We start from the raw sequence: 27,561 nt of genomic DNA, 5'->3' as shown, positions 1-27,561 counted from the left end.
TCAGCAATGGGAAAGGCCTCTGGATATTTTTTGAACAAACTTTTAGGATTTTACCATAAAGGGAAATATTTCTTCAAGACCCCCAAAAATCAGAGGGAGACATGAAATAGCTCTATGCTTAATTAAATTGCTCCCTTTTAATTCTTCCCCATGAACATTTCAAGCACCACGTGAGCTTAACAAAAATTGAAATAACCTATCTGGCCCTTCTTGAGTATCAGAGAAAATATTTAGCACTTAAAAAAATACTTTTAGTGTAAGTAGAGATGTGAGAGCGGTCAACAATTCATGGAGAAGCACTTTAATAGGACTTGTTACGACTGGCTTGCCAGCCCTGGAGCACTGTCAAAAGGCTAATACAAAGCTTTGCAGCAGAAGGTTGAAACCTTCATGCATTTTGTCTCTTCTTCACAACGTGCTGGATAGCAGACGGTCAGGAGGCAGCCTCGAACTATGAAAGACAAATCAAGACTGGAGCTGGTGGCTCATCACACAGTGACAGAAGGCAGTGCAGAGTTTGGAATAGGAAACCATCTGGTCTGGGCTGGCCTCTATTTTACAGTCCAGCAGTAAAAGCAGAGCTCTGCTGCCATATTTCATGGCACCAGGCAGTCTGATACCCAGGGCCAGATCCTCTGCTGCTAACAAATGGGCATCACTCCTTTTTGGGGCTGGCTAGCCTTTTTCTCATGGACACTCTCTCTCAGTCTTGGTCACATCTGTACCTAGTGTGTCATTTGATCAGCAGCCTAACTTGCTGCTAACCTTTCTGCAAACCTTTCCCAGGCAGACTGTGTTCTGGAGAACTTTAATCATCTTTTTCACAAATAAAAGTAGGGGAGCATAACATTACCAGCGTGACTGATCCTTTTATTGTTTCATGTTATAGTGCTCCAGAGGATCCAACTCAAAGTTAATCTGGGTTTGAAACAGGACAGTTTTTTTTTTTTTTAAACTCTTAACAAACAGCAGCTGCAAACAGTGAAGTATCGATGATTGTATCACGTCATTGAACAGTACACTCATTAAAACACAGGGTAGCTATGGTTTTCAAAGCCTTTGTTGTATTCTGTGGACCTTTTTGTGCCCTGTGCTTTTCCTAGGGGGAGATGTATGTGCATGTATAAGCACATTGCACAGAAGTAGGTGGTAAAAAATGTCAGGAAACAAACAAACATACACAATATATGGGACTGAACAAAACCAGGTACTTTGTGGATGCTTACCGGTTTTTATTTTCAAGCTCTGCAATCAGCTGTCTCTGTTGCTTGTTTGCATCAATGGTGAAGGAGATATCTGATGCCCCTCTCTGCTGACCCTGCTGCTGTTGTAAAAAAGAGAAGGCTGCATTGAAGGAGGAATAGCCAGCATGCACCCATGAGTTCAACACAATATCTGTTCTGCGAAATCTGCTTCCAGAAAATGCAGTAGCAAGCTTGCCTACACTAAAAAAAGAGCATCCATATTGTGCTCATACCAGTATGGCGCCATTGCTAGTAAAAGCAGGGTAAGTGCTAAAGTAAATAAGACTCAGTGTTTACCATCCTGTCATTCATTGCTTCTTCAAGGAGCTTCCTCTGAACCGATTGTAAAAGGCAACGGCACTGCTGCAGGCAGTTGCTGTAATATGGCTCTTAATTTTGATACTACAGACAAGAGGAATACACTGAAGCAAAACCCAGTGTCTCTCTCCAAAAAGAAAGGGGATGTGTTTCCAGTGCAGTGATGCTTTGTTCTCTTGAAAGTAGGGTTTTACTTTCAGTTTGAAAGCTGTACTCAGTTTTCAGTCTGGCTGCATGGCCCATTTGGCCAAGTCTTCCTATAAACTCTGATGGTACTTAAGAAAACCTCTTTCCCCAGTCCTTCAGGTACAGCAGAATCTTTTTTTCCCAATAAAATGAAGTGGGAATTACACTATTTCTTACCAAACTAGGCAGTGCTCACTACAGCTTCATTTGACTATGCTTTTTTTCATGTTCATCAGCAATAACCAAATACTGTTTTCCTTGTTCACACTCCTGTATTTCAGTTTTGTATCAATGACAATGCAGAGCAAGACACTTAAAAGTTTCACAGCTATCAAAGATATCCATTTATTTCTAACTCCAACCTGAAAGAATCAGACATTAAAAAATACTCTACTGAGTTACTGCTGTGATCTGAGTGTTTCTCACCGTAAAAGCCCTGTGAAGTGTAAGTCTGGAGCCCAATTTTATGTGATGCCAGGCACCTCCTCCTCCAGGAGGTGGACTCTCAAAAAGGATGAAGATAATCTCAGTGCTAACCTTTGTTAGCACTGTCTGTGAGGAAAGGACAGTATGTTACGCCTGTAACCATTTTTTCTGCTATGGGTACATTTTCCCATTAACACTCCAACCACAGGGAAGCAGAGCAGTGCATAAAGAAGAACTGATGCACACTGGTGGATGTCATGACTGATACAGGGGGAACCAAGATCTTTATCCTGAATGCCCAGTGTTATTAATATATTTCATTCCTTAAAAAACATAATGACCGTCAGCAAAGCTTTAAAAATTTCCACTGTGCTCCTAATGTGGTACCACTCCTGTGCTTGGAGAGATCTCTGTATACAGAAACCTTTTCTTTTTCCTTCCGTCTCTTTTGTTCAAAGAGCACAGATAGATGGCAACAAGAAATTCAGCATTTTCCTTCAAACCAGCTCTAAAAGCTACTTAAATATTGTTTCCTAAGCTTTCCCCCATATCAGGGGCACATGTTATATGCAACTGATTTCTACCAGTTTCTACACAGAGACATTATTAACGGGAAATCTTGTTCCCATAAAGAATTACCGTCCTTCAGAAACAGGACCATCACCTACAGGTTGCCTTAAATTTGAAACACTGTGTGTCATGCCTCTGGAAGGGATTGATTTGGGCTGGGCTGGCAGACCAGGAGCACCCCTGCACCCTTTTCTTCCCCCGCAGCTGCGGGTAGTGTGAAATCTTCCATGACAGATGATTTTCACTTAACCATCATTTATGGTCCCTTGTTCTATCAAATGTGCTGAGATGGAAAAAAAGTAACTAGGCTGACCTTATTTGTGCCACTTAAGATTTTATATACTTCGATTAGGTTCCTGCTTCATTCTCTCTTATTCCTGAATATAGTTAGTGAGGTTTTAGCCTGTCATCACCTTCTATCTTGGGATACATAGAGCAGAATAATCATTGCTCTGAAATGAAAATGGGAGCCAGGGCTAATGCAGGGGGTCATTACAGTCACCCTGCTGAAGATCATTCTTTAAAATCCTCAGCACTTAGGGCCTTAGTGGCCTTGATATTTGAACTAAAGAGTAAAATGGATTCACCACCCCATTTTCCCACTGCAGTAAATCATTAACCTTTAACCAAAGCTAGTCCAGACAAGATTTTCTAGTCTTTCCCGAGTTCAAGATGTCAGATTCCCTTTGCTGTAATTGTTTAAATACCATTGCATTAGTATATAGATTGTATGCATTAGTATGTGGACTCTTCATTTTAAATGGACTGCATAAAAGTGTTATTACTGAAGCATAACAATGTCTGATGACAAGGATAGGGAAAAATAATCCATTAATCATTAAGACTGTCAGATGTAATTTCCCTGATCTTGCCGAGCCCCTGGAACATGACAGAAGGAAAGTACCTTTCTTTAATTAAAACACTTACTGATGAAGAAGTTTCTGCTGCCAGCCTTGCTGCATACCTGGCGATCAGCTTGTGTTCTTCATCCAGGCGACTTGCGCTGTCGAGCACGCTGCTTAGGGTTGGAGGGGAAGGAGGGAAGACATGTTAATACATGGTAAAAATGACCATTGCTCTGTCACACTGTCCACTCACACACCCTCATTACAGAATTTAGAAGCAAATGTTGCCAAATTAACAACAGCAGATGTTAATTGAGCAAAGGGGAGAAGTGGGAGCATAATTTCCCTGGAAGGATCAGCTCTAGGGGCCAGGCAGCACCTTCCCTTAGGGGGAAACAGCAGCAGTCTGGAACCCCTGCAATGTGCAAGATGCAACTTGTAGACTGCTGTGTCCAAAGAGGGGTGGGAGGTGGTTAGGACCACCAGTCAGCATTTGTTTTTCTTCTCAGCTTTGTCATATCACCTAGAAGAGTGATTACTTTTTGGACAGTGGATTAGCAGGAACCTCATTGTTTGTTGAGAAAAACTTTAGAAGCTTTGTCAGATTTGCAACAGAAAACAATATTTAGGAAAGTTTTGCAGGGCACTTATCACGGACCACAGTTTGGAACCACTGATCCAGGAGTTTATAATCAGACTTTCTCTTTTATTCTTGGCTTCTTGATATTTGGGAGTAAGATTTCAGAGAATCACATAATGGTGATCAGAAAGTGCAAGAACTAAACAGCAAACATGCTGAATTCCTTTAAAATATTGCAACTTATTACTTGTATATCACCACTGATCCCAGACTTGGACTCACTTTAACTTGGAGCTGTCCTGGTTTTGGCTGGGATAGAGTTAATTTTTTTTCTAGTAGCTGGTATAGTGCTATGTTTTGGATTTAGTATGAGAATAAGGTTGGTAACACACTGATGTTTTCAGTTGTTGCTAAGCAGTGTTTATACTTAGTCAAGGATTTTTCAGCTTCTCATGCCCAGCCAGCAAGAAGGCTGGAGGGGCACAGCCAAGACAGCTGACCCAAACTGGCCAAAGGAGTATTCCATACCATGTGACATCATGTCTAGTATATAAACTGGGGGGGAGTTGGCCGCAGTGGGGCGGATTGCTGCTCGGGAACTAACTGGGCATTGGTCCACGAGTGGTGAGCAATTCCATTGCACATCACTTGTTCTGTATATTCCAATTCTTTTATTGTTATTATTATCATTACTATTTTCTTCATTTCTGTCCTATTAAACTGTTCTTATCTCAATCCACAAGTTTTACTTTTTTTTCCCGATTCTCTCCCCATCCCACTGGGTGGGGGGGAAACGAGCGAGCGTCTGCGTGGTACTTAGTTGCCGGCTGGGGTTAAACCATGACAGGAGCCAACTCCTGCTGCCAGGATGCAGGAGTCTTCTAGCACCAACTATGAAGAGCTTTGGTCATGTGCACAGAATCTCCATAAAAATTACTCAGAAAGTGTAAGAACTAAACAGCAAATATGCTGAATTCCTTTAAAATATTGCATCTTATTACTTCCCCCCCCCCCCGCCCCAAATATCAAAGGCAAATATTTCTCTCAGGTTAATCCCTTGCCAGCTGTTCCTATTTTAAATGGAGGCTCTTATTTAGTCAGATGAGCAGGAAAAAGGTAATATAGTGAGAACCAAACATTTAGAAGTTTGCAGAGAACCATCAAAACTAATAAACTGACAAAAAAATGAAATGTGAAGATGACTTAGTTGACCCTGGATAATCCTGGTATTTAGAATCCTATATTGTATTACTTTTTTAGTATATACAAAGGAAAAAAAATCAAGCCCCTAAGAAGAGGTGAGAAGAATGTTTTGCTGTGTGGAATACAAGACAGCCTGCAGACTATCCCAGACAGAGGTAAGTCTGACTTCTTTTCTTAGCCCTTGGCAACTGTCTGATGTTTTGGCTGAAGGGAGACAGGCACACACCTCCCTACCCATGGACTCTTCAGGGCGTGCAACCGGTTGCTGGTGAATGAGCTTCATGTTTCAAAAGAGTGCGCAAAACAAGGGTTATTTTGGGCATGGGCATCTGATTCTGACTTTTGCCAGAAATTGTGTCTTGAACTTTAAAAGCCTTCCAGCTGAAAACATCACTTGTGCAAAAAGTTCTGCTTTTGAAGGATCGGCATCTTTAAAAGGAAAAGGAAATATTTCTCCAAAATTTCTCAGTGAGTTCATATCCCCAGGTACCTCAGGGAACTACAATGTGCATCTTTTCATTGGCTTGATTAAGTCCACTGGGATTTAGAAGTTATGTTCAAAAGATGAATAGTGGTTGATATTCATTGATCATTAAACTAAAGCTGGAAGTCATGTGGATTTGTTACGGCTTGCTGAAGTAAGGGAAAAGAGACAAACATCATCTTTTTCTCATTCTGACAATAACCTGTGAGACCACAAACATGAAGTTCAGAAAAACAGTAAAGCTATGAAAAGTCAGACCCAGAGGGGTTCCATGTAAGCTAAGCTTGTGCTGCAGACTGCACAGAAGACTTCTGGTGGTAGATGAACACTGACTTTTTGGGTTTGGTTATGTTTAATTTATTTTGTTACGTATATAGCTTAATTCTATGCTATTTTTGTGGGATAACTGATTTACTTTCTGAAAAGACCCAAGCTAAAGGTATTTTTCTAAATTTATACAGTTCTGCTTCTTACATACTCATGCTTACTGTCCTGATATGTCATCCAGAGAACAAAAGGGGCAAGCAACTCTTGCAGACACATAAAATTATGCAAACCAGGTAATAAGGGTTACTTTCATGACAGTATAATTAATTTTTAATTTTTCCGTAAGGACTAAAACATCACATCCTAACAGATGGCCATGCAAGCATTCAGCATCAATTCTCCTTTTTAGAGCAATGTGCAACCATATTATCCATCCTGGAAAAATAATGGATTATGGTTCCACTTGTTGGCATAACACAATCTGCAACATAGTGGTGAGATGTGAGTTAACCCCTGAGACAATGACTTTACTGAACGAACCAAGCCACTGCAGCTTTTTGATTCTTACTTGCTATTTAATGTCTTTGATATATATTTATGTGTAGATGGATGTCATAAAATAGATGTAACAGCATGTCAAATCTGGTGTATGAATGCCACAAATCACTGGCCGCAAAGCTTTGTAAATTAAATTTCAATATCTGAGATATATTTAGTTCTGGAATGTACCTATTCTATGTGATAGTTAAGCACAGAGGTACGCACAGCAGCATCAGCCTTGACTGCCAAGACTTTCATGTCTCAAGAGTTCTGATTTGCCATAATTTACTTCTGTTTTACTGCAGCAACTTCACGGACTATGATACAATGAAATACAAGCTTTAAAATATTATGAATATGTGTGCAGAATTTGGGACTGTCAAGAGAATGATTCCGGCATCCTTTTGAAAGAAACTGAACATTTTGCATACAAATATCTTGCTGCTGATCCTTTTCTTTTAAAAAAGTTAACCAACACTTTTAACACTGCTTCTCCATTAGTGACCATTTCTTTAAAGACTTTATAATTATTAGCAATAATTGGTCTGGCAGAATTATCACCATTCGGATGTAGAGTGAATATCCAACATTATCACCTGTACAATAGGACTTCTTTTTCAGGCTTTAGTTGATCTGTGTAATATTCTATGGTCTAAGAGAGATCCATAAAAATGGCATCTCAAAACTGCAGGCAAAGGATGAAAAATATGATAGCTTGTGAACAAAGGAGTGACGTTGGAGGATCTTTGCTATTTCTTAGGCTTTAGATGTGTCACACCAGCCTGTTCTGCAGTAGGCACCCTGCAATAGGGGATATGGATGTCCCCTGACGGTCTTAAAATTATGTAACCGCTGGTTAGAAAAGTCTCAGAAATGTCACACAAATGTCTTGTGAAATTTTTGCCATAGAGATATCAGTGTGGTCTTCATGACATGCTCTTATTCTACAAACCTTCACTTAATAAATAATTTACTATAGTAAAATACCAACAAATTAAAGGGTAGGTTTCTAAGCATCAGGGCTATAAGAACAATGTCCTAAGAGCAACCCACCAAATATATCCTGAGGATTGTTTATCTGTGGCATTTCAAAACTGTCCTGCTTTTAAGGTACTTTAAACTGAGACACATCATCTGAGCCCTCTGCTATTGTTAATTTGCCATTTGCTTTACAATCACCAAGATTTTACCATCAAAATGTTAGTAACACTCAGGTATGTGGGTATAATCATGCAAACTAACTCCATTCAAGGGAGCCAAATGTCTATACATTTCCTCTGTAATCAGTGGGTCTCTGAATGTTTTTCCTCTTTCAAGGGAAGATTAGACCAGCCTTCCTAGCCAGAGTTAGTTGTTGTGCACACCTCCTTAATAAACAATTTTAAAAACACCATAGAATAGCATGGCACTTTTACAGTACGGACATATGACTCATCACAGTACTACACAGTATAACATAAATCAGAAAATAACTTTCTATGGAACAAAAATAACCTCCTACTTATAATATATTTTATCATATTTTCTTCTGTACCTGAAAAGAAAAAGACTGAAATATGTGGAATTAACATTCAAAACTAGGTAAAATCTCTAACTTATATGAACAAAAAGGAAAACTATTTGCAGTTAAAAGTTATTTTTGAGAATCAGACACTAAAGATGAACTAAATTAAGTACTGAGTATTGTTTTTACATCCTAAAACACACTATACCATTAAACTAATCAAAACATGTGGCTCAGGGATACTTTTTCTCCCCATGCAGTTACTAGAAATAATGAATTAAGTCTTTCTCTTGTATCTTAATTTGCCCTAGAGGGCTGGCTTCTAAAAAACCCTCAAGCAGCTTATTAGCCTGTGAGGGATGGAAAGGAAAACTTGTACTTCTAGTTGCGGTATCAAATAACTGCAGATGAAAAATAAAGATAAGCAGTGAAAATTAATTAAGTGAATTAACCCCCCCCCCCCCCCCCAAATATAAATACTAGCTACACTTAAAACAGAAAAAAGGTACACTGGGCTATACCGGACTGATCATTACCTGCTATAAATTAGCCCGACTCAGTATCTAAAAAAACCAACCTCGTTTTGTTTTGAAATGCTTCTATATAGCTCTTAACGTAATTTTATGTATTATGCTCATAAAGTATTTCTGTAGGTTTTTCTTGGAGATGAAGGTCCAGCTACAATCATTCCTCTTTTCACCTTTGGCTGCCAGTAGCACTTGAAAATTTGTGATGGCACATATGCGTATGTACACGTGGTATTTTGCAGGCAGATAATACAGCTGAGCTGGCTAGCTGCAGCCTCCCCTAAATCAGAAGCTACCTGATTATGGTTAACTACATGCTTTACTCAGGTTACCAAATCTTGTTAAGCTGCAGGCTGAAATAACTTGAACTCAGCACCGTCCTAACATAGCTGTGTGGGTTTTGAGCAAAGTGTATCCAGCCACTTCAGGGCATGGGCAGGAGGAGTTCAGCTTTGCCTGAAGGTGCTAGCCCAGGCTGCATGAGATGCAGCAGCTGAGCCTCCTGCAAAAGCCTCATCTACCTCTCCTGGAAAGTGGCTTCACACAGGAGCTTCAGGATGGCAACACCTTGTTTGTTCTTGTCTTTGCCAAAATCTAACTTTTCCCTTTCTCTACTAGCAGTCTCTTTGCAACAAAGCAGAAAGTGGCAATGCAGCACGGTTTGATGCATGACTAAGACCGCTGTCCATCTTGGTTATGCTTCTGTTAAAATCTAATTGGTATCTTACATAAATAACTGAGATATTGTTTCTCATTGAGGATGTTGTGACTGCAGTGATTTAATGTCAGTAATCAAATGTTATGTACTATGCTTTGCATTGGTTATTTAAACAATTAAGGCCATTATCAGTCACTCTCCATTCATCCCTCAAAAACATTAAATTTGAAGGATGTTATGGCACATAATTTGTATGTGTGTATTTAGACACAAATGCACGATGACTTGGGGAGGTTGGCTCAAAACCTTGAAGGAATGAGTTGGAATATATTGGATAAAATTTAGAGGATGAAGATGGTAAAGATGAAGCTAGGCACTCACAAGGGCAGCTAACTGGTGGTCCTCACTGAAGCTAAATCAATTGCAGACATGGCATATAAAATGCCATGCCTGGCAAACCAGCCTAGCACCAAACATTACTCTAAACCATGTCCATTCTTTGCTTGCCTCTTGAACAACCATATCAAGTGAGTCACTTGTGGTAGGCAGGGCCACATTTCCTTCTCCCTGTCAAACCAGACTGAGTGGTAGTGTACTCCTGTCCTCGATCATGGATGGGCAATGACTGGTCCACACACATGCTCCAAAAGCTTGTTCTCACAGCCACGGTGTAAATATTACTCAGTAAGTCTCCTTTCTGGAAGTGCTTCTCTAGGAATGAAATTCCCCTTCAAAATATTTTTGGTTTGAAGAAATGGTTTTCATTTTTCTTACTAAAAACTAGTTTGCCTTTTTTTTTCCCCACTGGCACATTCCGGTGGGCTACAGAGTGGAGAAACCAATCCAGAACAACAAAGACAGACTTTTTTTTCCACTGGGCATGGCAAATTACCCTCATTTTCAGCTGGAGCTACACACAGAAGTGAATTTTGTAAAACTGCAAAGAACCATTGCATTGATCCTCCCAAATGAAGTTGCTTGTTGCCTTCTACATATAAGAGTAAATGGACAGTTCTCCTAACCTGGGAAATATTCTGCAATAGCAGTAGAGGAAACCAAAGGGTTTGTTATGAGCAAAAGAAACCTTGTGAGCATAGTTTTGTTAGAAACACTGTACAGTTTTCTGTTCAGCGTGACACTTTCTAGGGCCATATACTACACTGCTCACCACCTTGCTGGTACAGGGCTGCAAAGTCTAGAGTTTTGTTGCACTTGGAGAGGCAAGTCAGCGTTTCCCCTTCCTGGGGTGGTCTGCTGCAATGCCACCATCCGTAAGTGCTAGGAAAGCAGGTGGGTTTAGTAGACAAAGCTCCATATTCACTCCAGGAGAAACAATGAACTATGATCAAGACAGCCATTTAGAAACCTGTAATATCTCTGAATGAGATAAGGGCAAATTTATATACAAGATTCAAACAATGCAGAAATAAGGCAGATTTAAAAACAATGCCTGACGTGTAAGAATTGAAATGAACTCCTTCCTTCACTAGGTTAATAACAAATTCCTATTATTACTATTATCATTATTTACATACTATTACCATTTCTTACTTTCAAGGTAAGGTGAAGCTACAAATTATGTATCACCTCAGAAATTACTACCTTGAAAATGTGGACTTGTTAGTCATCATTGTATGCAGATTTCTGTACCACCACTAAGTCCTGCAGTGACTAGCGCACGCTATCCCAAATCAATTTGTGTAGCCATTCTTAACTAAGCAATTATTCGCAATGCCTTGCTACTTAACATCACTAGAAAGAATAACAGCAATTGCCACAATCCACCAACTTTGGGAGGACATACCCCGTATTCATATGCATTCCCTTTAGCTTAGTGCTCATAAAGAGCTGCTTCAGCTCGTAGCCAGGAGGAAACTGAGAGCATTTGGCCGACCAACATCCCTTTGCTGGGTTCCCCAAAGGTGCCAAACCTGCACTAACCGTGCGGGGTTGCTCTGCAGCATGTTGACATACAACCCGATGAGTACATGTTCATCGGCCAGCCTGTCTGCAACATCGAGGCTGTACTGTAACCTGGAACGGGGTCGGGGGGAGAGAGGGTGCAGTCCGGACAGACAGAGGGAAATAAACAGAGAAAGCAGGAGCAAGTGAGATTGTGAAATGGGAATTTAGGAACGAAAACTTAAGCGTTCTTAGGAAAAAAAACCAAAACAAAAAAACCACAAGCGCAGAAATTATTTTGTTATTATTGTAATTTATATGTTAAGTATTTAATGGCTTAGGAGGGTAGAATCCCACTCGACTACAGTGCCAGCCTCAGAAATCAGTGAGATGCCAGATCGGGCCAGGGACTGGAGCTGTACAGTACCATTTAATTTGAAAATACAGCAGATTGTGAGGTTGGCACTATTTGCTTTATTATACTATGTATTACATCTATACATTAAATATACATATGTTACAGACATGATTAACATACTAAAATCACAAGTTGGATTTGCTTGGAAGTGTCTGATCAAGACCTCACACATCCAGATGTACATAAAAATATTTAAACATGCCCTACTTAGCTCACTGGGTTAATTGGTTATCACAGTTTTCTCAGGAAAGATGTTTATAGAATACATTAAAAGTGGGAGGAATAGAGGAAAAGGTTTTGGTTTAGCTGTGTTAGTGAAGCTACGAACATAATCTCTCTTTAACTTACCCTTTGCCTTTCAAAAAAGCTGGAGCAGCCCTAGCCAGCAGTTTGCTCTGCTCTACTTCAGTACTCTTGGAAGGAGAGCTAGTTAATAAGACAGGAAAACTAAGAAGAGGGTAAACAGTGATGTCTGAAATTAATTACAGAACAGAGTTTGGAGAAACTCATTCAAGTGCCCTGGACTGAATAAAAATAACAGTAGAAGCTTTAAAGAATTTTTAGAAAACTTCAGAAATGCGAAGTCATGAATTAGAGTTTTCCCTCTGTTCTCCAAAAGCAAACTATAAAGCCTTCACTACAGAAAAGACGAACAGAATGTGCTTCTCTGACAAATGGAGAGCTGAAGGCTTGTGTAGTTTCCAGGTGGAGTCCAAGATAAACATCATCTTAAACACAGCTTTCAAGCTGGGAAAGCTTCACCATAATAGCTAAATTGCTTTTCTCCACATTTGCCATAAGATTGTTTCAATAATCTATGGAAATATGCTTATTTAGATCCAGTGATGGGATACAACGGTTTAATTTTCAGAAGTACTGTTCTCCTGTTGTTTCAAAAAAATACACAGTTCATCAAACCCACTTTTTTTTCCTAATTACAGTATTTAATAGATTGCAGTAACTGCATCCTTCCCAATGCTAAAATATCCATGTTATTAAGCGAATACTGGCTAACAATGGAAGAGATTGACACGTTAGTTTTTCTTTTGCGCTGCAGCATTTTTGGTTTAAACAACAACAAAGCAAAACAAAAATATATTTTACTTTCTTCTTTTTAAAAATTATTCACCTTTATTTTTTGGTTTAGCTACTGATAGTGTAAATGTCTGATCAAAAGATGGGTGTGTGAGCATGTATGCACCTGTGCATCCAGGTGCATGTGTGTATAGGCAGATGATGTTGCACAAAAGTGATTCATGATAAATCTGAGCAGATGTGGCTCTGATGGACTGAAGATCAAAACCTTTAATATTAGGACAAAGAAGGAATTCAGTAATATGAGGTGTGTGCCATTCCACTCCTTCCAGGAGGTCAAGGTTGGCAGCAGGGTTCTCAAAAGGATGGTACTGCAGGGTGTCCTAAGAACCTACGTCCTATTGATTTATAATAAATCTGGAAGATAGCTGAATGAAATGCTGTACTGCACAGCAAGAAAAAATGCTTGCTTCACATTTCTATGCCCATCAGCATGCTACTTATGTGTGTTGCACTTCCACTGAAGTGATATCCACGTAGAAAAACATGCTCCATGCCATCTAGAAGGATATGTTTTCCAACCATGTTTTCTTCCCAGTTACAGAAAGAAAATGCATTCAAGAGGTACAGGGTGTGCCATTTCAGCCAAAAATGCAGCTTTTGGTTCTTAAAGTAAAGATAAATATGTTGCCGCAACAGGAGACCAAAGACCCCAGGGCAGATTTTGTGCTTTGCTTTATAACAGTGCAGTGTGATGCCTCCTCTACCAACCGTAAGTTCTCCTCACCTATGCTCCAGAAGCAACATAGTTGGGGTGGAGGGACAGGCAAGCAAACGTTACTCATTGAGCAATTGATATCATGTCTATCAATGTCTGTTTCCTTCTTAGTTGATTAAGCAAACTTGTATCTTCCAACCTCTTCTTATGAGTCACATTTTCTAAGCTTTTCTGATGTTTGGGTGTCTCCTTTGGACTCTGTCATGCTGAGTAGCATATTTGTCCCCATGTTGTTGCCCTACACTGGGTGCAAACCTCCAGGCAGATGTCTCCTCCTCTAGGTAATGAGTTTTAATGGCTTTCCACATGATGCCCCAGGGTCAGATGCAATCTAATAATGGTATTGCTGACTTCAATTAGTTTGTGGTTCGCTGCAACTGCTAGGTCTGCTGTTAAAATATTTCTGTCCATCCAGTTATGCTCCATCTTTTATTTGATTATTTGCTTCCTTGCTACAGCACTGTTCGTTTATAATTACTGAGTTTCCTCTAACTGATTTCAGATCATTTGGACATCAATTACTACCATTGCAACCGAGCTCGTTTTTTAATTTAGAAATTGCTCTCCAAGCACTCCTTCCCATAACTATTTCAACCTCTGTACCATCTACAAATTGCATACACTCACTCTATTGCTCCCACTAGGTCATTACAAGAAACAGTGCATAGTGTCTGACTTCGGATAGCCTTCAAGAATCCCAGGTGGTAAGTCCTCCTCTTAGAATGACAGCAAACTTTTGAAAATGTAATTACTGATTTTCAGTGTTGCTCTTATACTAATTTCCCCGAGTCCATACTTCCTCTTGGTACTTCCGTGTCATCTGGGACTATGTAAAAAAGTCCTTTTAAGGTCAACCTGTATCATATCTGCTACTTCTTGTTTACCCACTGGACCAGTTATCCTGTCAATGAAATAAATTAGTTTGGTTTGACATAATTTGCTCTTGACAAATCCATGCTGGTTATTTCTCATTGGTTTATTATCCTCCAGGTGCTTGCTAATTCTTTCATAATTTCAGTGTCTTTGGATACCAAGGTTAGGCTGTCTCTTGGATAATCGCTTTGATCTTTGTCCCTTTTTCTGCCTTCAACCTTCCTTCATTTGGAAGACCTGACATTTGTCCTTCTTGTTCTTCCACATCTTCCTACATCCTCCACATATTCACCAAAATACAGCTAATACTTCAGAGATGGTTTTGGCCACAGTGAGTTTCTCTGAGTCCTAGCAACTGGAACATATATTTTAAAGATATATTCCTGTTAAAATGGAACACTTAGTAAGACACCAAGGAATGCTTCCCCATCCAAATTAAGAGACAAAACCTCCAACTCTGAGCAGATGTCTACAAAGATGTAGACCTAATAATATTGGTGTAAATGTTATACCCTCTTTAGTGTCTACCTGGCTACTAAACAATCAGATATATAAACCTTTCCTTTAACAGGTAGAATATTGCTGATGAAATAAGGAAGATTCTCATCTTGTTCTGAAGGCAACATGCAGTTCAAGTCTACCATGCTCCTTAGAGATAGAAACATGGACAATAACAGCAACCAGTATGTTTTGCTCCAAAGTTAGCTGTTGTCCAGAAATTTGGCCTAATCTGGTGCTATGCCCAGGTAGAATATCCAATTCTTTTTAGCTTTTATGTGGAGTTCAAAAAAGGCACTATCTACTCTGACTCAGCATTAAGACTCAATTTCTCCTTGGCTATGGGCATTGATACCATAGTGCATTCTTTCTATCTACCACAGAATTGCCAAGTAATTTAAATATCAGCAGACTGTGCTGCATCACCCCATTTATTCCAGTTTATTACTCCTTTAGAAGAACTAAATGTATTAGCTATGAGGGGGGGCTGAGAAAAATGCAAGAAAAAACATTCTGTTTCATCTTATCCCACCTTAGCCCTATAATTCGATAGCTTAAAGAAGACATTTTTATTAAGAAAGAGAAGGAGATTGTATCCATTACTATGGTAGCTATGTACTTTAAGGCAGCACTAACAGACTGAAGCTGGGGAACAAAAGAATCTAAATAAGGCAGAAAACATTAATTCAGGGTATAGAATTATTCCTCTTGACTGGACAGAAGTTTCTATAATGCTCAATTTACCTTTTTTGACATAATATAGCCAATTCATTGGGTTTGCAAGGGCACTACCTACTCTGTAGCAATATTCTCTCGTTCTGCTGCCCTCTAGGTAATCTGAGATCACAAAAAAAATATGAGATTAAAGCCAGAATATTAGCTACAGTAAAAAAGTTACAGGACTTGTGGTTTTAATCACATATTAGCTGTCAACACAGCAAATGACTGTGATTTGGTATTTGGGAGAAGATCACAGATTTTTTTGTTTCTTCTTTTCTAATGTAAGTGCTTTAAAGTTGTTCTTGAGCTGTACAGAGCATACTGTTGATAACATGCTGTACATATTTAGACAAAAGGTGCTTGTAATTTTTATGCCAACCTCCTCATGAAAGCTCTCTTACGGACATGGTGGCTCAAACTAAGCAAAGCAAGAAGGGAAATTTAAAGGGATTTTGATTCTGAAGTGGCTTGAAGAAACTAAGCAGCATCTCAGGGAAAGCCTGAATCTGACCTCCTTTGAGCTTTGGAATAATTGTGTACCCATCCACAACCAGTGCTTCAGATGCAATTAAACTGCAAAGAACATAATAACGTTCAATCTCCTTTCAGCTGTTCCCCATAATTTGTCATTGTATTTACTAGTTATCAAAGATCTTTCCTCTAATTACGTTCTTCTTCACAGTTAATTTCCCCTTTTCACCCATGAATCCAGAAATGAAGATGATAATTGTGCTGAACTTATGAGACTGCATCCATTTCCAGCAGCAGAATGACTTGGTGTGCTGAATTCAGCATTTCCTGCTACAGGGAGAAACTGGTTGCAAATGGTAATCTTCTTATGTCAACACAACTAACTGAAAAAAATACCATGGGAATGCTACAAATGACAGTCTGTGCCAATTCTCCCTTGCATAAACATTCTAATTATATAAAAACTTTCTTTAAAACAATCTGAAACCTCTGGACTAGATTGCAACACAAATTAAAGTAACCATAAGTTATCTGCAATAAAAACACAGCCAGCAGAGCTTTTAGCATTGATTACGTTCAGCTAGAAATTTTACCCTGAGTTTGTACAATTTTTATTATAATATGAATCATGGAGCATTTAATATAAAATCAGCACAATTGCAAACAGAGCTGTCATAGTCTGTTTCTCTGATGTATGAGAGGATGAGCTTCCACTAATTAGGCCTGATTTTCCCAGGGCAATAATAATAGTAAAACCTAAAAGAATGAATGAAGATACTGTTATTAGTCTAATAGTGATTGAAGAACTTGGCATTTAGCAGAAAAGTACCTTGGTCTCAGTACTTTCTTACTGAATTATAGCTAATGCTCATTGATTAATCAAAATAGAAAACAAGAAAGGTCATTACACTCCACAGTAAAAAAAAAAAAAAAGAGGCAACTATTTTTATCCAATTGCATATTTCTTTTATGCAGAATGAAATAGGCTCTTCCTTTAGGTCACTAAGATGAGAGGGAATGCTGGAAAAGGGTGCAGCAGCCAGAGGCATTGGTCCAAATCCAATGCTTGCTACATAAATGGGAAGTCTTCATTAGCTTTTGTAGGATTTAGATCTGCCTTTTCTGTGGCCATTTTGAAAAGCAAAGCAAAGGGGTCTGGGGAAGGTTATTGGCAAGCAGCAATTGTTACTGCAGAACAGTAACCACCAGCAGCGAGAGCTGCAGAAGAGGAAGAGGAGGCTGGCTGTGAGACCTGGAGTCATTTCCAGGCTCTCGTGCAAGCCTCTTTCGTTCCTTGGTCAAGAACACAACAGGCAAGTCATACACTGATGATGAAACCATAAAGGGGTAGTTTTTTTGCTTTTCAAAAACAATGTTTCCAACTTCCACTGGATACATTAATATTAATCCTACGTGAAAGGGTGAATTTGTGCTGTGCAGAAGCAAGAGAAGTTGGCAAAGCCCACAGCCAGCAGGAAGTCTACTCAAAAGACTAATTAGAGCCGCAGAAACCCTCTAGCCCACCAGAGCCTTCCTTAAAGAATATCTTTAGTAGTTTAGCAGAATCTCTAATGATTTAGTGCATGAGCTACAGAACTACGGTGATTAGTGGGTTAGTGCTCTCATACTGACCGTGAATTGTTGTGAAGCTGATTTACATACAGCTTTATAAGAGAATGTTCATCAGCCACAGGACTGGCTGCATGTATACCCCCAAGTAACCTGAATGATTCAAATAATGAAACCTTGTTAATAGCCCAAAAAGTATACACAGAGAGCAGTGTGTTCAGAGTTGGTTCATTACAATAAATGCAATTTGCAACCATTTAGCAAGGATACTGACTTAACAGTTTGTAGGGTGTTTTTCTTTCTAATAAAAAAATGCAAATTAAATTTATAAGAGATGAAAATAAAAATAATGAGAATAAGCTGTCAATCACTTAAAATCCTGCTACGTCAATGAAACAAAATTTACAAAACTTTTAATATACAAGCAATGTAATTGCTTTACATACCAGGGTACTGTCAACTGTAAAAAAAGCCAGAACTGACTGCTGCATCATGGAAACTTTTTGCTGTATAAGGATGTTGTACTATCCACTTACAAGGAAGTCTGGGTACCTATGGTTGGGGTGGGTTTATTGTCTCCTGCCTTCAGGGGATTCTCCATCAAGGAGTTTTTCCTCTAGGAGAAAAGGAATTCTAATGGCTCAGGAATCACATACATTTAATCCTGATAGTTAAAGACAGTCAGTTGCATTACTAAAGAACACAAAAGTAAAATAATCAGGAATTTTTCATATGTAAATTAAAACAAGCAGCACAATAGATAGTGCTGTGATTATTACTGCAGGATCCTGGCCTAAATGGCAAGGCATACTGCTGTTGAATGAGCACAGGGACTGCCTGGGGATAAACAGAAGCAACAGCTACACTCTTAAAGAGCATTGCTTTTAATGACCTGTCCTGGAGAGGCCACAAATAGATTATCCTGCCTTGCACATAAAATCCCATATTTTCCAACAACAGAAATGAATTTGCAGTTGCAGTCTCACTGTCTGCATAGGCAGCGGATCTGGTCTTGGGGGCTGCTTTGGGACTGGCTTGCAAAAAGCATCTCCATCACAGCAGCTACTTGCACTAAGGTAACACTGAGAGTTTACAGTTCATAGCTCCTGGTAACCAAGTTCATAAATCAAAGTAGTAGTAAACTACCTTTACTGTGAGATTGCAGTGTGGTACACTGTGAGTTTGGTTTTGGTGTTAAAATGCGTAGCCATGCATACCCCGAGATTGCGTTTGGTTATTTGGGAATGCTGAAGCACTGACACATACAGCAGGAACCAAGCAATAAAATGCACTCAAGGAAGACATATTGCTCATCTTCCCCAGTACAGCAGGAAGTTATTTTTCTGCCACCTTCTCATCTATGTGCATTGGTAGGTTTACATAGATTGGGTGAGACAGCTAGCATATTTTGCCTGTATGAGCCAAAATACTGAGCCAAACTGTATATAGTCAGCTGCAAGCACCTTTCTTTGGGATTAATGTTTCTGACACCTCTTCTCTGGTTTGTTTGCTGAAGGGTCACCATATTCCAAGACTACTCCTTCTCTCTTGTAGCCTTTAATGAAAGTCTGAGTGATTTAACAGGAGTAAGGATGTCTTGCTATATATCTTGCAAGTATGAAAACATTTTCTCTTTGTTCGTATCATATCTTACAGTACGATGCAGGCATTCCCAGTAGGCAACGGCATGTCCCAGTTCCTGTTCCCACAGCGCTGTTATGAAATGGCTTCTCACCAACACCCCATTTTCAGCCCCTATGGGAGGATGCCTAGGTTGCATGTGAGCACATTTAGCGGGACGTAATGGTTCAAATGAGAACCAAAGTTCTGTGCTCTGTTGTGAGGCGCTTGGGGTGCCCTAACTCCAGCTCTCCATCCAGATATCTCAGTATCAGTCCAAAATAACCAAGACATTTCTCTGCTCACATGTGTTAATTTTATTTTGGGTTTGTTTTTTTCTGGGGGGAATTGAAAATTGAAACCTCCACCACTCTCACATATGGTTTAACATAAATTAGGATAAGAACTCACCTTCTGTTTGCAAAAGGACTTCCTGAGGGAACAGAGTGGGAGAAGAGTGTGTCGTTCATGCTGGTTACTGGTCGGGGGGGCCTAGAAGGTGGCAAAATACCCAGTTGCGTTAATTTTGCACAAAAGAAAACTTATCAGCAACAGTATTTACAGAGAATTAAACGAGCTTCTTGTTAAAGTAACACGACTACTAGCACCTTTTGCTTTAAGAAGCAATAGTTCCAAATTAAAGATGCTGTGTTTTTAACCAGAAGTTGATAAAAACACACTGTTATTTAGGCCTGGAAAGAAATAATGCTTTTGTGTGGGCTGAGGTGAGTTTTAAGTAACTTGCTTGATTTTTTTTCCTCCTTTGGCAAAACAACTGCTATGCCATTTTTTCTTTCCAGAGCCTGCAGTCCACAGTGCAGTCACTGCTTTCAACCAGCTAGGCTGAGCACTGGTAGCAGGTTTGCTGTGGCAGCATGGAGGTCTGCAGGGGGTAATTGCCAATAAATTACACATCTTTTCATGAGGTTATCCCTGGCCCTACGCTCCATGCTACCATATCCACATAGTGACCGCAGTGTACCCATACCCCTCAGCATGCCATAAACCACATGTAGTACTAAACTGGTTTAACTGCATAGCTTTTCAACTGGTGTATCAACCCCCCAAATCAAAATTTAAAATAAGTATCTAGTTTAAGAGGACCCATTGACAATGATGGCTTTATTATTACGTTCTTTATTTCCTGCTCTTACTAAAAATGAAATGAAAACGAATATTTCCTCTGCTTTCTTTTATTGTCTACTCTTAAAAAATATTTTGTGTATAATTTTTTCTCCTGTATCCATTAAGGAGAAATTTCCCCTTCTTAATGGACTTCTTATGCAATATTGGGCACAAGACATAGACACCCTGGAAAAACTAAAAAATGTTATTAAAATCACAGGGTTTTCAATCAGATATGAGCAGAACCTGAAGCCATATAATTCACACTTCAAATTGCCTAGATTTCAAGTTGGTTAATATCCCCTTTAAGCTCTGTGAAAGATCTGTCTTGCTTTCTGAATTCTGCAGATGTGCAAATCAAAATATAGTAGCCATCTGCAAAATATTTACTGGTCTCCAATTGTGCAAGACAACTGATCATCCAAACCATTTGTAAGAAATTAAGAAAGCCAGTTCTGCACAGAAGTGAACTATTACTATACGTTTTCTTCCTTATTTTGTAACTGTTAGAAGACAAGCATAAATGTGTGGTCTTTGACAAGTCCAAATGGATTTCTCAGCCTGACAATACCACATCAATTTTAAGTAGTTTAAAACTGGGAGTAGAGAGGAGTAGGATTTGGCATGTTATTTATTTATATGAAAATACAGTTTTAGCCTCACCCTGCATCTTCAGACCCACGGGAAAAACTCCAGTTCTGGTCAGTCATGAATTTGAGAAGCAGCACTTTGTGCTATATGTACTTATGGAGAAGTGTTTAATGTTATTTTTCATGGACTCCATCAAAGCTAGGAAGAGCCTGGATGAGGCCACGATCAGAGCCAATCCACTGGAAAGGTGATTGTGCTATGAGTCTTGAAATACAGAGATTTGAAAATAAACTTCAAGAGAATACTTAGAAACCAATTTTATTTAATGGGTAAGCAACTGGTATTTTGTTGCCTGGGAATTGTAAACTGGTAATTGACAGAAGAGAAATAGTTCACACCAACTACATGTGACTACTGCATTTTTCCTTTTCTCAATGCAATCACTGGGCAGCGAACACATTCCGAAACTAACTGGGCACAGGCTGGGGTTTCTGAAAGATGGGTCCAACCCTGGGCTGTGGAATCCTAAACAGCGGCAGAGAAGGGAGGAGAGGCTGGTTCTCAACACTGTCCTAGAGGAGAAGGCAGGAGGAGTACTCCCTTGGCAGAGTTTGGGCTCTGCTTTGCCTTGCACCCAGTCTACCTCTGCTGACGCAGTAGGAAGCGGGTATGTGGCAGCCACTTACTTCAGCAGTTCACCACATATACACTTCAGGTTAATGTCTTGCCTAAGCTTTATGTCAAAATAGGGGTGGAAGAGAAAGCTTCTAAGCCCCAAAAGAGCTCTTTCCTTTCACTGTCTCTGTATTCAAAGACAATTATTTATTTGGCTCTGGACTCTGATAAAAAGTTAAGGATTGGTAATAATGAGATTATTGCATTTTTTTCCAAACTTCTTCCTCCAATAAGTGTACTAAAGAAGAAAAATACTCACCAAGTATCTCTTTTGCAGCCAAAATGAAATGAAAAAGAGATCATTAATTAACTTGTCAGTTTAATAGGTATGTGGTCTAAGCAGTGCATTGGACATACTCCATTTCTTATGACCTTGATTCTGCAAAAAGCATGACAGCCTCTATGCATAAAAGGTCATTAATCTGTTTACATATGCAGAGCTACTATTGTGTACAAATGTCTATAAACTCCAAGGCTTTGCTTAAGTTTTGTGACTAGCATTAGTTTGTCAATTCTCCTATGAAGGAAACTATATTAAACTAATCCGCGCTTTTCCAAGGCGAGTTTCTTAAAGGCTGAAGCCCATTGTCACATTCCTTTGGTTCAGCTTGAATATCAAATGGATGTTCAAACATACATATACAGTTGTGTGATGTGGTAAGACAAGAACAGCAGACTTTATGGTAAAGCAAAGGAAAACTCAGCTATTGACTATAAATGTATATCTTTCTGAGGTTATTTCTAAACTTCTGGAAGTGCGTGATTAAGCTTTCTGATAAAAGTGAGCTGATGATACTCAATCAACTTTCTTCAAGGAGGCAGAAAACACTTAATACTATTGAAATATGCTATGTAATAAATGCACGTTATGGCATAACACATACCCACAGTAATAAACCAAATTAAGTAAGAGGGATTTTCCAAAAAGTGCTCCATGCTGGTCTAACCTCTTCACACTGATCTAAAAAACAATGCTCCCACAGGCTTAGATGGAAACAAAGTCAGACCAGTGCAGAATGCATTTGAAAAATACCTCCATGATGCACTGTCCACGCCACTTGTCATCTCTGCAGTCTGGTGTTTGTTTTTTGCTGCCAATCTTATGTATAGAAAGGAAAAATGACCCCTCCGTCGATGGGGGGAGTTCCTCCATCAGGTTAATGACACCTTGATAACTACTTCTCTAGATGAGCCTTAGATGTGTTTCTTGCTTAACTGAAAATTTTGTGTGGCACCAGTAAAACAAAAAAACCCATGCAGTCTTTCTGTCTGGTACCACTCAAAGGTGCAAGATTGATGAAAAGGAAAGGCTGTATAGTGATGCAGAGAGTACTTGTCCCCATTTAAGCTAGAAGCTAAGAAAAGGATACTGTTTTGTTGCCAAAATTCTTCCATTTAATGCACATATAAAACCCTTTTTGCCTGGATTCCTGCCCAGAGCTGTTTCTCTCAATTTCCATTATGTTTAAAAATAAAAATCACATCAGCGAGAAGATATTCTCAATGAGGTACTGTAGCATATCTCTCCCCTCAGTTAATTTATGTGAACTATGCTATAGATCATGCTACCTCCACAACTCACAGGTTTTTCACTCGTATCATTATAGCTAATATTATATTGCCAAGTTATATTGCCTTCAATCTATGAATAAAGAGAAACTCTATCATAAAACAAAATAGATGGTGGTTTGTTCTCACATCCAATCACTCTAAATTATGTCTATATAGTTAGGAAGAAGGGAAGGTGTTAAGTTCACAGCAAAGATTTGGAACAGATCCTACTCAATTAAGGTACCTTCCCCTTGCCTTGCCTAAATGCATTTAATCCATTCGCAGTAGCCCAGTTTTCACTACCCGTTATCTCCTGATATAGCCCCAGGCCTTCAAGGGCCTCCAGCCAACAGGGAACAGAGGCTTCTCTTTCAGTTTCATGCTCCCTGCCTCTTTCCATTTCCCTTAAGAATGGCCAAAATCTGCCCTGTGAAATTATCACTGACTTGCCAGCAGAGCCAGGCTTTTATACCAGGCACGGCAGTGGGGTAGCTCAGCAGATCCAATTCTGGATGATTTTTTCCAAAGAACAACATCCTCCTGTCATACCTCCATAAAGAGGTGCAGGGGTTTTAACTGATAGTCAAGTGTGACAGGGATTTGGCACACGTATCTGTCAGAGACACCTTGTGTCTGAAGAGCAGAGCACTCTTTTACACCTTGAAAAAGTTCTGCTGTAACCACATGAGGAGGACCATCAGCATGATTTACCCTTAAAATGTCAGGTAGGTCAGACACACTTTCCAGGTGTCACATGGCCCACATTGGCCAGCATGCACTCGCCCTTAAAGATGCTACAGACAAACATTCAGTACTGACAAAAATAAGTCTGTATAATAATTACAGACCAGAATAGTTCCAGCAGGCAGTAATACAGATACACAGCATGCAAATACAATTTCAATGGCTGCTGCCTGAAATGCTTCAGTCAGGGCCCCTGGGAAAACGGTTAAGATATTTTCTTAAGAAATATATCAGAATAAGAGAAATACTTTAAAGACAGTATTTTTGGAATAATTTTTCCAAGTTGATTTCTTTGTAACTTTCTTCCAACCAATGTCTTGATTTTTCCTGAATTCTATGGAAAACTTAACTTTTTTTTTTTAAGGACCCAGGAAGCAAAGGTAAAACAAACTGATAAATGAGAAAATCTGAGCAACTGCCACTACGCATGGTGGAGACACTTTAGAAAAAAAAAAATCCAAAGTGATAATTTCCCCACCCTGCACAAATACATTTTCTCCATGCTTTGAGTTTCTTGACTCCTGTAGAAAAAAAGTAGTGACACAAAATTCTACACCAAATAATAATTTTTATATATAAAATACAAAAATGTAAAGATAATAGACTCTTTTCAATTGACTTAGCAATTAAAGACACACTTCTCATGCAGACTCATGTAATTCTTCAGGGCTGGGTGAAGCCACAGCTCCACTAAAGCCAGCGAGAACTCTTGACGCTGATTTCAACAAAATTGGTCAGACTTCATTTTTCTCTGGTGCCTTGTGTCAAGACATACCCGTGAGACACTGAAGTTGAGTCTCTAGATGACAAAACTAACGTTCTCAACATTAATACATCCCAAAGTACTGAAACTCTAATGAATCGCACAGATAGCTCTTGCAGAGAAGGGGGACACACCAACATCACATCCCAGTATTTGGTTACATGTACATATCCCACTGACTTTTCAAGTGAACTCACACCAGAACTTTTTTATACTAAATAACCCTATCAGCAAATTTGCACTTGTGATGCATTGAGCTTGATACGCCACAGCTGCCTCTCGTTTTGTTCAGAGCCATAGTATCTAAACTCAGTGTAAGCAACTCCTACAACAAAGCTTACTTTCTCTACAGCACACTGATACTTACACAATATGAGCCAGGTTTAGAGGTTTTTCAGGCTGGTCAGGGAACATTGGGTGCAAAGGTTCACGGCTGGAAGCACAGCTTAAAGACTTGCTAAGTGCATTAGTTAGCTTCTTAGCAGGTGATTTCTGGGAGGAACAAGGAAGGTAGAGGTAATCTGGACAAGTAAGGTGCATACTCTTTCTGCTATAGGAAGCACAAAACAACAGGCAGCTCTACAGCTTACATACCTATCGACTGACATCTCCCTTGCCCCCCTCCCACCCTGAGAGTCTGGTAAGGCAAAGACTGCTCAGTTTGGAGGAAAGATTACTCTTACCTTCAGGGGCCTTTCAGAGTAGGCTTGGGGGTATATCTATATGGACAGATGCAGTTGCCATGGCTTCTTTGCAATGCTGCACTCGGGTAGTATTGAATGAAGGACAGCACAAAGTTAGTGTCGCCTAGACTGGAGCCGGCTTGTACCTCACCATCTTGGGAGTGCAAGCAGAACACATCTGTGTATGCCTGTCCATACAGATACACTGTACGGGACACCGTTTCCTTCCTAGTTGTGGGCCAGGCACAAGGCCGCCATATTCTTTCCCCTTGCTAGTATTTCCCCCCTCAGCTCCAGCACCTTCTACTATTTCGCTACTGTTATAAAGTTCCTTTTCCACCTCCTGTGGCCACTGCAGCCCCTGCCACACTGGGGAACGGGAAATTTGAGATGTGCATGATGAGACTTGCCCCACCATGGCAACAGCATGCCAGAAGAGGCTGATGTACTGTCACTGTCACCAAAAGATGGGGAGGCTCTGCACCAGAAGCATGCTTTTCACCCTGAAATCCCACCAGTGAGTCTAAAAAACCCCAGTATTTTCTGCTTTCTAGTTTTGTTTGGACGCTCTTTGCAGTTGAACACTTTTCTAAGGACGGGCTGGGAGATCTAGGGTGCCTTTTAGGCTGTGCGAGAGATTCTCAGGGAATCCAACCCACCTCTCTGTGATTCAGTTTCTCTGCCAGTAAAACAGGGGTAGTGATCCTTACGCTGTCTCCTCCCCCCAAAACACAGCTCTACAGGCTGAAATTTTAAAATATTTTTGGAACTTAATGGAAGTGGTGTTGTATTTGTGCACACACATCCTGCATCGACTTATGACTGTAATCAAGACAATAATGAAATATTTCTATTACAGAAATCCAACCTAAATATGTAAAGTTCAGGCTTTTTCTCTTTCATTATAAACGTGATTTCACTCTGAATTGAGAACAGTTGAGTTCCACTGCACCCATGAACACCTTTAATCCGCATGTGGAGCTCGATATGGATGCATTATGGAGAATGCTAACCAGGTTTGAACAAATGCTAATGAACGCTACTGAAAGGCAATTTCAAACTTGAAGCAAAACATTTGTTTCTGACAAGGAAACATTTGAAACCACTAGGCATGTAATCACGTTTTTGTCTTCTGCTGAGCAGAAATCTGAAGTTTTCCAATTACTTCGTACCTATAATTACAGCTCCCTAGCTACAGCAAAAAATGATTTTATAGCACAAATTGCTGTTAGCAATGGAGTCACAGCTATGTAGTGGGCACTCTCCTACTCAGAGACTGAACTCAAGCCATTTGTGTCTATGCAACAAGCAGCAATTAGGATCCACAAAAACAATTACAGACCCAGATCTGCTGGGATGCAGGGCAGGGCCCGTGTGACTGGCATACAGAGCAAACCACAGCATATTTAACCCTTGCTGGCTCCATCAACAGAAAAACAGACATTTAAGAAGTGTTAAGCTTCAGAACTTTGCCCAAAATACACTCAAAGTACTATAAAAACATGAGTTGTTGCTACATGCATAATTTTCTTTTTTTTGGTAACAATATACTTTTGTAATATTTGAGATTAGTTAGGATTTTTCTGCTGGTCTCTGGATTTGAGCCCTGAAGGACTGGGATGCTCCATGACCAAGGGCTTGTTGGAGCTTTGCTCCAGTCCATGGAGAGCTTAGCCCCCAGGTCTGATGCCCTTCAGAGAAGGTTAACATAGTTGTTGATACTTCTCTTTCAGCTGAGAAAAAGCATTGAATTATTTTGTTTAACAACAAAAAGACTGAAGTGTGCTTTTCTCTACAGTAAACACTACTGTGGATCTAAGCCTGTGACCACGCTCAAATCTACAGTGCCAGGACCATCCCAAATGCTACGCATATGCTGCAGCCACTCGACTGAAAATATTGATGAATGAGAGTTAAGTATTCATCATTTCATTTACACGTAGCCAAACAGAGCAAGCCAATGATGATTTTACCGTGAGTCCTGTGGGAATGGGAGAAGCTGCCGTGAGCCTGGTGCTCTGCTGCCAGCCCCTCCTGCGCTGCCCTCCCTGCGGCATGCACCGTCACAGCCGCCCCAGATCATCACCCAGAGAAGACCATTCCCACCTCCACGTTCTCCCAAGGGCTCCCAAGGCCGGAGCCTCCCTGATGGGGTCACCGATCCAAACCGGCTGCCCGGCTCCCAGCCTCCCT

At 39.9% G+C, this 27,561-nt stretch overlaps 1 protein-coding gene across 29 annotated transcripts in view; it reads right to left on the bottom strand.

Moving 5' to 3' along the window:
- DTNA (dystrobrevin alpha) overlaps nucleotides 1–27,561 on the bottom strand; it is a 232,415-nt gene that overhangs the window by 26,165 nt on the left and 178,689 nt on the right. For 9 of the 29 annotated variants that reach the window (XM_052786883.1, XM_052786884.1, XM_052786881.1 and 6 more), the window contains 6 exons: nucleotides 25,053–25,177; nucleotides 19,648–19,728; nucleotides 12,021–12,098; nucleotides 11,294–11,386; nucleotides 3,672–3,762; nucleotides 1,227–1,324 (listed from right to left, as the gene is read on the bottom strand). In XM_052786883.1, coding sequence (XP_052642843.1) covers nucleotides 1,227–1,324; nucleotides 3,672–3,762; nucleotides 11,294–11,386; nucleotides 12,021–12,098; nucleotides 19,648–19,728; nucleotides 25,053–25,177 — 566 coding nt within the window. Of the gene's footprint in view, nucleotides 1–1,226; nucleotides 1,325–3,671; nucleotides 3,763–11,156; nucleotides 11,387–12,020; nucleotides 12,099–14,997; nucleotides 16,804–17,679; nucleotides 17,770–19,647; nucleotides 19,729–25,052; nucleotides 25,178–27,561 lie in introns of those variants that run through there. The other 20 variants (XM_052786868.1, XM_052786872.1, XM_052786877.1 and 17 more) reach the window with 15 other exon arrangements.

This window comes from Harpia harpyja, chromosome 5 (assembly GCF_026419915.1).
Source record: "Harpia harpyja isolate bHarHar1 chromosome 5, bHarHar1 primary haplotype, whole genome shotgun sequence".
In the NCBI taxonomy this organism is placed as follows: Eukaryota; Metazoa; Chordata; class Aves; order Accipitriformes; family Accipitridae; genus Harpia; species Harpia harpyja.
This window is presented reverse-complemented; position numbering and strand designations above follow the sequence as displayed.